Raw genomic sequence first — 12,013 nt, 5'->3', positions numbered from 1 at the left:
ATCAAGCATAACATATTTAATTCAAAATTTGTACAATAAGATACAGTATTAAAACTAAATTTTAATGTTAAAATAATACTTTATCTCACAGAATAAGGAAATAATGGGATATCTTTACACATCAGAAATTATAAAATAGGTGAGCTGAATTTGTTAGTGGTGTGTCATCCTGAAAAAAGACTGAACTCTTTGCTACGGCTGTATTTCTTTCATTTGGAATCTCTTCCTATAATAATACTAGCATTATATAGTCAAATATAGTACTCTGAGTATAACATAATCACAAAAGGTTATATATAACCCACTATTTGAGAAATATGAGAAGTCAATGTAAAATATATCTTTTTGAATGCAGAAGCTGTAGTTTGGATGACTGGGAATAGAGTCTATGTCCAAGAGAAATAATCTTCAACAGAAATATGTTCCGAGAAAACATTTAACTTTTAAAAAATTACATTTGATTAATCCTCTCCTAGGATCTTTGAGTAATTTATACCAGTAGATCAACATAATAAAGTATACTCACAGTCTTCTGGATAAACACATCTAAGTGTGACCTCATCAAGGATCATGTTTTTGGGACAGTATGGCATGCATCCTTCAACCCTTTAAAATATTGTATAGTCAATTCTAGAGCCACAGTAGAAGTATAAGTTAATTTTAAATTATTTGACTTTGACTAAACAAACTATTAGAATGTCTTATCAGAGTTCTGAGAACTTTCCAATGAAATTATGAACATAGAGTTTTGAGGCATTTCAAGGTCACAAAGTTATTGAGCAGCATAATTCTATTTCTAAACTGTTAATAATTATTTGCATAGGCTGATAAATATGATAGCTTTGGACCATTTTTCTTCCACAACCTTGTGGAAGTTTAGATCCCTAAACAGAAAGGTTTTTCACAGAATGATGAATTATGTCCTTTCAACATAGGAGAATACAGACAAATCACTATATTCCCATGTCTTTTTCATTCTGGGTGACTTTTCAATAAGAAAATCATTACATTAACAACCAGTGCTCCCATAAGGAAAAAGCTAAGAATGCCAACAGAGAAAATTAGTCATATTAGTAGCATTACTAATCATAAATTGTATATGCCTAGGGAGTCTGAAATCGAAAATATTCTTTCTTTTCCACCACATAGTGCCTTGAGCTTTTAGGCATTTTTCCTTTTAGTTTGCTGTGGTTTCAAGAGGCCAGGGGAGGACCAATGAGACAGGAAATCTGTTTACTAAATCGCAAGCTACCATCACCCCTCTGAAATCCCTCCCTTCATGCCAGTGAGCATCTCCCAGTATAAAAGTTCCCTCTTCTTACAGGAGAGGGCGTATTCCTCCCTTACTATTCCTACAATTTTTGATCTCTGTCATATAAACACCAGAAAGATGTAGTTGTTTTAGCATGGTGTGCTGGTTTAGGATGCAACTATAAATCCAAAGAAGGAAACAGTCTTCATTTAATTTAACAGCTTTCTACTTAACCACTACCAAAAGCTAATCCTCTGGGGTAAACACAAACCCTCTTACTCTTGTGTTGGAAAGCACATCTAAGTGGGAGTACAAACTGTAGGAAGTGAGAGGCTTGGTACAAATGTTTTCATATGACTTGTGAGAGTTTCTCATAGGGATGATATTGAAATCTGGATAGTAAAACTGAATGGATATTGCAGCAGCAGTGATTTTTAGAAAGTGTATGGTATGTTTATCACAAAAAACAATAGAGAAGCAATATGAGATTCATTTTACTTACAGAGGAAGAAATTTACATGCTATTCCTTCAGGATCACTACATGTCTTAAAACAAGGATTAGCACAAGATTCATATCGCCATTCACACATCCTTCTGTAAGGCACAGAAGCACTGAGTTCTGTGAAGGAAAGAAAGGGTTTGTTGATTCATTATTAAAAAAAATTACAACCTCTTCTATAACATATATTGGGATCTTCAGATAAATGAAAAAATTAAAACCAAATATACAATTTTTTCAGAACTTTCCAATAGGTGAGATTTTGTTCAGTTTCGAGTATTTTAAATTTGTTTAGGCTAAAAGACACTTCAAGCTTTGACAATAAAAACAGCTATTCATTTTTACAATATATTCTGTTTCAAAACCTAAAAGATCAGTTAAACATGATGAAGATACTTCATGTTGCAGATGCAATGCAATTACTCAATTCATTTAAAAGAATAGATATCTGTAGATTACTAATGAGATATTAACATACATCATTCTGTGATATGCCACTTTCATTTTGAAAGAGTAAGCCAATGAAAATGTAGTTCCAAGATAAAGTGATCACCTACAAAAGTTAGAAAATAATAGCATTTTGAGACAGAATGGAAGACAAAGAAAGAGAGAAATTAAAAATAGGATAAAATATTTCTTACTATTGGTGATGAAATACAAGAAAGTAAGTGCTCTGAAGGCAAGCAGAAAAAGAAAGTTTATCCCTCAGGATTATGCAAAATTTACCTTCAATACTAAAGCTGCTGAAATGTTTGAATTCTTCTGAACCATCATACTTTTCCACTTTAACACTGGATGAGGTGAGAATGATGAAAAAACCTTTTTTACTGTGCAGCTCGAAGGCACTGAGCCCTGGACTCCAGAGACCCTGGTGGTGGAAGAAGGTGGCTCGTCTCTGAAAGGAGGCATTTGCCTGCCACTGCTCCAACCCAATGGTTTCATCGTCATGTACACACAGAAAGTAGTTTGGTCTTTCAGCAGATTCAAGGGAAACAAGAGGCAGAGCTTCCACAGAAGAAAAAAAAATAATAAAAATGGTGATATTTTCACAGAAAACAACTTATAATTGAGATTAAATCCTATATATTGGCTCCTTTTAAAAACTGTCATTTCACAAAAAAAAAAAATGTTGCACAAAAGAGAGTTAGAAACACAGTGCAGGGTCTAAAAGGGACTTCAAATGTTCATATAATCCAGACCCACCAGGAAACTTATCACTTAGACCAAAATTGCATTCAGCTGACTACTACTAACCTTCAAAAATTATTCCTAAGCAGTCTCAGACTGGAACTTGCATATCTTGGGAGTTTTTCTCAAGTTTGGACAAAAGTCTGACAGCTTAGCAGTTCCAGAATTTCATTAGTCAATAGTATCACATTGTAAGAACATTGAGGTCAGGCCTTTTTTTTATATGCAGTCATATCCAGAAATACTGTAAGAAAATCTATGGTCAAATAAGAGACTTGACCTGTATTTGCTCTACCCATGCCACAAATCAAAACTGAAAAAAATCTCTGAAAATGTAAGGCTTTATAAGAAGACTGACTTCATACTTGATTTTCAACTTGAATACAGTCTTGAAGTTCTTTAATCTAGAGGAATATTATCTCATCTCTCATTTCCATATGAAAGTCATCTGTGTACTGCACAGATATAATGAATTATTTACTTCCACTTTACATAGGGATTTGACAAGACTGAATTAATTTTTCTGTTGTATATATTTTTCATTTCAAAATCACATCTAAAAACCTAATTTTCCCATGGCAATAAACATTCAAATGTTTGTAAACTTAGAAATTTTTCTGTGGAGCCCTTCTTTATGTTGATTTTTGAGGGTTTGTAATTTTTTCAACACATTAGATTATTTGAAAAAGCAATGACAAAATCTTTATTGATGTAATTGGCACAATCTTCACATAAGTGAAGAAAGAAAAATATATACAGAAGGAAAAATATTTAAACAGGTTTATTTTTGTTGTATAGTTTGGGTAAGTCTCTGACAAGTAAAAAAAAGAGCTTAGGACTAGCTAAGATACTACCTTCTATGCTGCACAGGAATGATGCTTGTTAACAATGCAGAAATAGATTGATCATTCTGAGTTGCACATTTTCTAGGTCAGGAAAAGTAACAAATAAGGTGGAAACACAAGGTAGAATCAATTTTACTGGAAACAAAAATATCCTGCATTGACCTTCAGTGTTGATATTTGCTAGATACTTGTGAAAAATTCACCAGTTTCCAGTTATATAAACTAATTGGATTTTTTCACAAAGTTACTCTATTCACTTGTATTTTGCAATATTTCTAAAATAATTTTTGAAAATTCAACTTTAAAGCTGGAAGTGAAGTTTTCTAATATTAAAAAGAATTAAAATTTAAATCCCTCCTGCATTTTGAAATTGGCCACTTATTCCAAAAACTAAAAATATCTAGACTACTTTAGGACATTTAGAAGATGCAGCAAAAATCATTCATATTGTTTGACATATATATCTCACCATTAGCAAAACTGTAGAGAACACTTACATAAATCTTTATCTTTGAAAAGACCTGGAGTTATCATGAAACTAAAAATTACATTTCCATGTGCTCCAGTTCTAGGCAAGGGAAATATCCTTCTGCTGGATACATTAGCCCCTATAATTGTATCATTCACTCCAAAACTTGCCAAAATATAGGGTCCTTCACCAAGGCCTACAGGAAGAAAAACCAAACAGGAAAAGAAAAATTTTCATCACACAATATACAAAACTTAGGTCTTAATTTTCCACTTGGTTCCGCTTGGTAGTGGAAACATGCAAAACTGTTCTTGACTTAAACCCTGGCAGGCAGCTAAGCACCACACACCTGGTCACTCACCACACACCTCATGAAAGAATCAAAGGGGAAGAACTGGAAAAAACTCATGGGTGGAGCTAAAGACAGTTAAATCATGGTTTGGTTTGAGTTTTGTTTATAGAGAAATAATGAAAAAGAAAAGGAAACCAAAGAAAACAATTGCAAAAAGAAAACAAAAAAAAAAAAATGAAAAAGCCAAAATTCTTCACCATCAGCTGACCAACATCTAGATGAACCCTAAGCAATGCCAGTCCCAGAAAACTTCCCCTCCAATTTCTATTGCTGAACTCAACCTCCTGTGTTCTGCAACATCTCTCTTGTCACCTGGGGTCAGTTGTCCCAACTCTGTCCCCTCTAACCTCCTGTGCAACCATAACGTGCCTGCTGGTGGATCAGCATGAGAACTGGGAAAACCTTAATCTATGTAAGTAGTAGCTAAAACACAGCTGTCATCACAAATACAAAATATATTATTAAATTCATGTTAACTATATGAAGAAAATTAGCCAAAACCAGTACTCCTTCCCACTTTTTCATTGCATCATAGAATAACTAAGGCCAGAAAAGACCTTTAAGACCACTGCCACGATGTTTGCCATTAAAGCCATGTCCTCAAACCTTTTTGTGAGATAAAATTCCCTATTACAAAGTAATTGTGGGAAGTCAGCCAGCAAGATCTATATGCTACTACTGTACTAGGCCAGACTGGAGGAGAAAAAATCATCTCTATAATGATCCTCATTATAAGATGCAAGTCATCCTAGTCATCAAAAAGATACATTAAAATTCAGATTCATTCACTGCAATTAGTCAGCTTTCCCTTTTCAATATCTTTTGCTCCCTATAAAGCATGTGCACAGTATCCAAATATTAGAGGGGATGACACAGGAATTCATTCTGTGAAATGAATACCACTTTCATTTCAAGGTACTGTTCTTTTTGCAGTACAGTATTGTGGCACTTGTGCACAAATTCCCATAGCCCATCAATGTCTAAATATTGTAGGTCCCAGCTCTGAAATTTACAGTACAAACACAAGGAAATGTCCTTCTAGAGCTTCTCGCTGACTGCTACCATATGTTGTAGGATGATGGATCAATCCACCCCCCGACACTGAACATTATGAACTTATTAATGGAGGCACTAGGGATTACTAGGATCTTTCAACAAAGCTGGGCCACTAACCTTCACTCATTAAAAATAAAAGTAATTTTAAAACTGCATACATCAAGTCAAAGAAAAAACCCATAAATTAATCAAGTCTTTTAAATAAGAATACCAAATAGCACATACCTTGGTTGTAATATTCACAGTCATAAGCTAAAAGAAAAAGGAAACAAGCATATTATTATTGCTATTATCATTACTGTTACTGTTACTATTACTGTTATTATTATTACAAAGTAACAAGAGAATCCATGTATCTCTGCATCCTAAATATGTAAAGCTCATTTCAGGAGAGGAAGTTTCATGTCCCACAAGATATTTCAGTCAGTGATTTTATTTTCTCAGACTTTCATCCAGTGACAGCAGACCTGAAGCAGAAATTATTCTACAGCTAAGAACCCTTCTTGTTGTCAATGAAAAGATCAGACTGGGTCTCTTTGGAGCCCTACACAGAAAAATGGACATCCAGCAGTGCCTTTCCCACAGTCTCTGCACACTAAGCACAGCCTGCCCTTTTCAGCAAGACAGTGAATTTGGGTGGATAAGGATGACATAACTACCACAGAGACAGCTTGAGAGATGTGAACTATGTCTATCATCCACCTCCTTCTGTCATAGTTGCATAACTGGGCAGGAAAAAGTCCGAGATGCCTGTGAGATGAGCTCTGGAGCATGGCCAGCCCAGGTACATACCACAGAGCAGAGGAGATCGCCAGTGAATCGCTGCTCCTTGCTGGCAGCACTTGTGGGCATAAGCTGCAATACTGGTACACAGACACTCACAGTCCCCACCAAGATTGCAGTTGCATGTATCTGTGTGACAATTTTTGATAAAAGAAGTCACATCAATCTGGGGGGGAAGAACAAAAACAGCAGACTTAATTGCATGAGCTGTACAAATTCCAGTTACAGCAGGAGTTTTATTTCTGGACTGGCTGAAAGAATTAAACAAAAAAATAAGGTATTTTCCAAAGTTTGGGCATATTCCTACACACTTACATATACACTTCAAATGATCAGCTTATACTTAAGTTAAAGGTCAAGAGAAAAATTCAATCAGTGATTACAAACAAACATGCTTGTCCACACACTAGCTGTTCATCAATTTTAAAGAATTATTGAAGCTGGCAGTTCTGCTTTTATAAGGCAAATACTGCCATCTGTAGTCATCCTGTCAGTTTTGCATGAACATCAACAAAATCAGAGCTGTGACTCTGATTACCAAGTAACTAAAGTAACAATTTATAGAGAGGAGTTTTCCCAGAGGAAGAAAGCTTAAGACCACTGGTGACATTGTGCAGAAAAAAAAAAAATAATTTCTGCACTTATCAAGATTTTAATGTAAATTGCCCACAAAACTTCATTAGATCAGAAATCCACCTTCTCTAAAATCCTATCACAATATTTCATGATTTTACATGATGCACTATTTCTTGAGTTTAAATAATCTTTTTTGCAATGTTGAGCAACATTTCCAAAACAGTGTTCTTACTCAACACATGGAATGTTTAAAGCAATGCTTCTCTTCAGTTTAGTCTCTGGTCTAGCTCAGCTGTAAAGCACTCAAATGGCACACGTCAGATTACAGAAATACCACCACAGTAACAAAGAACTACTTATCTAACACGAAGACAGCTTCTCAGCTGGCAGTTGCTAGAAGCTGGCAGGGACTGGATCAAGGGCAGAGAGATGTTATTGTGCTTTCATTCTTTTTCTTGTTTTGAAAACAGGGATACCACTGGGGATGTGGGGGACACATATGAGAACTGGCTCCATTGAAAGCGACAGTAGTAGCTTTGTAGAAATCACCTGACAGCAAACTGGCTCCAAATATCTCAATCTGTCTTTCATGCCTGCAGAACAGCATCTCTCCATAGGTCAGCAGTAAACTGGGAGTCTTGGGCCAAAGTTCCTGCTGAGTTCAGGAATTAGGAGGAAGACCCTTTTTTCTCCATGGTCAGGTTCCTCAGACCCTGCTGAATTCAGTGCTTATCTGGGCAGCTGCAATCCATCAGTTGCTGCCAGCCAGAGATGCAAGATTTTGTCTCCCTGCAAACTGGTGTTGCAGCCTGAGTTCAACTGCAAGGCTGCCTGTCCCACACACAGGAGCTTGCCTACATGCACTGCAGGATCTTCCACCCACACAGCAGGAGCAACAATAAGCACGTTGGAAACCCCCATCTTTGTTTTCTGTTCTTTCCATGCCCCCAGTGTCAGTCTCTGCTTGGGTTTTTTCTTGGCACCCTGTTCCCCACCCAGCAGTCAGCTGCACATGCCCTTGATGGGAGGTCACTCTACATTACATTTGCAGGAGCTGTACTTTCACATGCTGATTAATAGGTTCTAAAAACACATAAAGATGTTTACTGTACAGACTCTCCCATACAAGATAGATGCATACGTGTGGAAATACTTTACTACTAATTAAATTACCTGTCCCTGGCATAGATTTTTTAACATAATTATGCTAAATTTCTGGCATAATATTTGCAAATTCTAATCACAACATGGATAAGATATAGAAAATGGATGTTCAAGAGAAAATATCTTTCTAAGTTGTAATAATAATACAGTTTCTTAAAGACTCTTAAAATTTCCATTTTTATTTATTATTTGCCACTTTAAAAATACACTCTTCACTATGTTCTCAGGCACATGCTCAAAAATTCTTTGCATAGTAACTTAAGTCAACATTAATAAATCTCTTGGGTTAAGCTACTGCAACCTCCTTCACAGGCAAATTCCTAACCATGTTGATATGCAGCTTCAGTCCTGAAAGTCAGGAGGTTCAGCTGAGACAGCTAATGATCTCATTTAGTATCAATAAGCATGAAGAAATTAGGAGACTGAGATTAAATGTTGTAGTGATTCTTGCCTGTTCAGGCATAAAGAAGCACCTAAATACCACTGAGAGGCTAAAATTAGAAAGAGAGAAAAATGTATAAAGCATGTCTTGCATTGATAATGGGTGGATTAAAGTGGAATAAAAGATTACCACACAAAATAGTGTTGTCCCCGTCTTGTCTAGACTGAACTAAAGGACATTCTTGTAAGTCTTGTAACTCATACTCAGCCAGGTATTGGGAAAACAAGGATACCAAACCTCAGAGTTTTGATAAAACCAGATGATAAACTGCCAAACAATTAAAAATACCAATAGCTCGAAAGCAGAAATCTTGCTCTCTCACATTTCTTGCTCTACAAAGCAGGACACAACAAAATAAAACCATTTGAACTAAGCTGAAGGTGCATTACACATATACTTACTTTAGAATCCCTCAATTTATACAAATTTACAATTTTCAAAACTTAGCTACTTGTACAGATAAAAGATATAAATAAAACCTAAAGAGGCTAGAACCTTGATTATTCAGTAGACTAACTCACAACTCATTTTTATGTTTAGATTCCAGTCTTGAAAGGAGCAGGGAGCTCTGCACAAATATAGCCCACCCACACAGAGATACTTGCAGGGCTTTACTCTGTATCCTCACATTCAGACTAAGGGTACTGGCAAGAAGAAATTAATTACTGGAATTTTACTATTTTCATGAGAGCAATCTTGGATATTTAATAAACTTACCACATTGCGACAAGGTGCAAAAAGATCACTGTATAAAATTGAGCATTCCTTTTTTGCATAAGGGAACTTGCTCTGATGTACTTCACATGGTCTCAGTGTTTCATTTGGGCTCTTGCACTTGAAAACAAGCAAAAAAACCCACAAATATTTTATAGGTAGGTGTGTTTATCACAGACTCAGGTACATCACAGTATCATATAATTCAATACTTTCATAATCAGAAAATAAAAAATTTCAATTCCATCCTCTTCATCTTTCCTTGATTTGTTTTTATAATTGAAAACATTTGCACCAAAAAAGAATCTTTTTGTTTTGTTCTAAAGCACTAAAATGTTCCTGCTGTCTGCTCAGTGCATAAAGACAAAATGTTTTCTTTGTGACACATTATAATCATTACCAGAGCAACCAACTGTAACATCACAAACAAATACATGGTCCAAATCCATCCTGGGTGGTTTTCACTGACTTTAAATGGAGTCATACTACAGACAGCTTTAGCCCCGTAAGTTCAAATAAAGAAGCAGTGGTAGGAAGGGAGCAACTCATTAAAATATAGAGTCAAAGATCATCATGATAACTCAAAAAATTGGTGAGATACAACTACATCACTTCTAGGATCTCTTCAAAAAGAAAAAAAAAAAAAAAAATATAGGAAAAGGACACAGCACAGAGAACACGAGTTCATCTGAAACCACGCTGTGTTGGTGCAGCAGGCAGGTGGGTGTAATGCACCAGGAGGGTGTGACAATGAATGCATGGGCATGGTTGGGCTGTCCACAGCAGCCTCAGCTGCAGTGCAGCCACCCACCTGTGCTGCCCTGCTGTGCAGGTGCTCAGACACTGCTGTGAGGATATGTGCTGCCACTCCCAGGAAGGAGAAGCCCTGCAAGCATCTCCTGCTTCACAGTGCTAACACAAGAATATTTCCCAGTAGCAAAGCTGGGTTCTAGGCCTCCAGCTATCAAATACTCCTTTACAGTATTTCAATTTTTCAGAAATGGTGACCAGGATACATCTTTACAATAGGCTAAAGGTCCTTTCTGGAAAAATCCCCAAGGCCTACTGCAGGGGCAAATGAAGTGCCAAGTCTGTCTGAGCACAGCCAACCAGCAAGACCGAGGCTGAACTTAGATCCTGAGTGCTCTGGCAGACAGAGATCAGGAGACCATATGAGATTTTACAGATATATATTTCCACCAAAAAGTGAGGCGCAAGTCTGAGATGCATAATCAAAATTATAACATCCTACAAGTTAATGTGCTATGCAAACCCTATACACCTTTTAAGCGAGCTGCTGAATTGATAAATTGAAAACGAAAAATTCATGAACTTGATATAAAGTATTCACACATTTGTTATGTAGGACCTTCTAGATAAGCAGTATAACGCTACGCATTTGCCTTGCTTGCTTATGAAATTTTAACATTTTATGTAGAATAAAATATATCCAAAGGGAGATACTGAGGCAGAGAAGCCTCAAAATCTTTATTCCAAAGCATTCTTCCATAAGGTGAGAGATATTTGGCCGATTTCCTGCTGTGTCAAGGAGAGAACAGATTAAAAACTGGTCCTGACAGACATCCAAAGGGAGTGCATTACAAATAAGGACTTTTCAGGAGGTCCACAAGGCTATAAAACTTTACATCTTCTCAGCACAAATTAATGAAATACCTATTCTCCTGTGTTATAAACGAGAATTGCACCATAAATGTGTGTTATAAACCGTTTATAACACCAAATGGTGTTATAAACAATTCACTCACTGCAGCATCCTCCTACCTTCTCCTCAGAAACCAACTTTCTGTGCTGGGTTGTGCCTGTTGCTGATCTGAGCCTTTTCTGCCCATCCCTTTGCCACCTGGACTTTGTCAGTTTATTCTGTTTACAAAGTGCCACTAAAATAAATCTTCATTTTACTTTCTGTGTTCAGAAAGAAATTCTTCTAGGCCTCTTTTTTCCAGCATTCAGATTCTGTTTACTTTCAGTATCCTGATGCCTCCAACCCCAGAGAAATCACAATTGTTTTTAAAATTGGGATGAATCAAAAACATTAGAAGCAGTTACCTACCCTGAAATGCAGACAGCTATAATTGTCTTACACAGGGGAAAACATATCCTTCCCTAAAGAGATTGTTTGGTACCATTTAAAGTCTGTATCTGTTTGCTATGACTTATTATATTGTTGACACATTTCATATCTACAGACACAAAAATTAAAATATGCTCTTATACAGTGACCATAATTTTAGAAAATACCTGTACATTATGTGCTTATTATCTGCTCATTTAGAAATTAAAGTTATAATCTTTTTTCTCTATATTTTTGTTGGACATGGGACTTACCTGTCCTAATACCCAGCTGTCTCCAAACACCTGTGCATTTCTCACCTCCATGTTGTTTGATGTAGTCAGATCATTTGAAGTATATTTGTCAAAATTCCCACACAAGCCTGCCAGTTTGCCCTGAAAGAGAAAAAAATAAAAAAATGTTTTTTAATAATCTTACTGTCAATAATTGGCACAAATGACACACATACAATATAAAAATTTTTAAGTAAAAAGGGTGAATTTAAATCTGACTTATCCTTTGAAAATATCTGACACTCTGCTATGCCTGCAGTTCCATATTACAAATATCTTTTAACAGAAATCAGTGGTTTTCTTCTTAT

The 12,013-nt window shown here is 36.1% G+C and overlaps 1 protein-coding gene across 1 annotated transcript in view; it reads right to left on the bottom strand.

Moving 5' to 3' along the window:
• The window catches only part of OTOGL (otogelin like), a 90,262-nt gene that overhangs the window by 27,245 nt on the left and 51,004 nt on the right, over positions 1-12,013 (bottom strand). Inside the window, exons 28-35 of the mRNA XM_041465509.1 lie at positions 11,688-11,807; positions 9,345-9,461; positions 6,455-6,611; positions 5,888-5,914; positions 4,283-4,450; positions 2,479-2,757; positions 1,755-1,872; positions 527-606 (exon numbers count right to left, since the gene is read on the bottom strand). Of these exons, the coding sequence (XP_041321443.1) occupies positions 527-606; positions 1,755-1,872; positions 2,479-2,757; positions 4,283-4,450; positions 5,888-5,914; positions 6,455-6,611; positions 9,345-9,461; positions 11,688-11,807 (1,066 nt within the window). The remainder of the gene's footprint in view (positions 1-526; positions 607-1,754; positions 1,873-2,478; positions 2,758-4,282; positions 4,451-5,887; positions 5,915-6,454; positions 6,612-9,344; positions 9,462-11,687; positions 11,808-12,013) is intronic.

This window comes from Pyrgilauda ruficollis, unplaced genomic scaffold (assembly GCF_017590135.1).
Source record: "Pyrgilauda ruficollis isolate IOZ18807 unplaced genomic scaffold, ASM1759013v1 scaffold19, whole genome shotgun sequence".
Lineage (NCBI taxonomy): Eukaryota > Metazoa > Chordata > Aves > Passeriformes > Passeridae > Pyrgilauda > Pyrgilauda ruficollis.
This window is presented reverse-complemented; position numbering and strand designations above follow the sequence as displayed.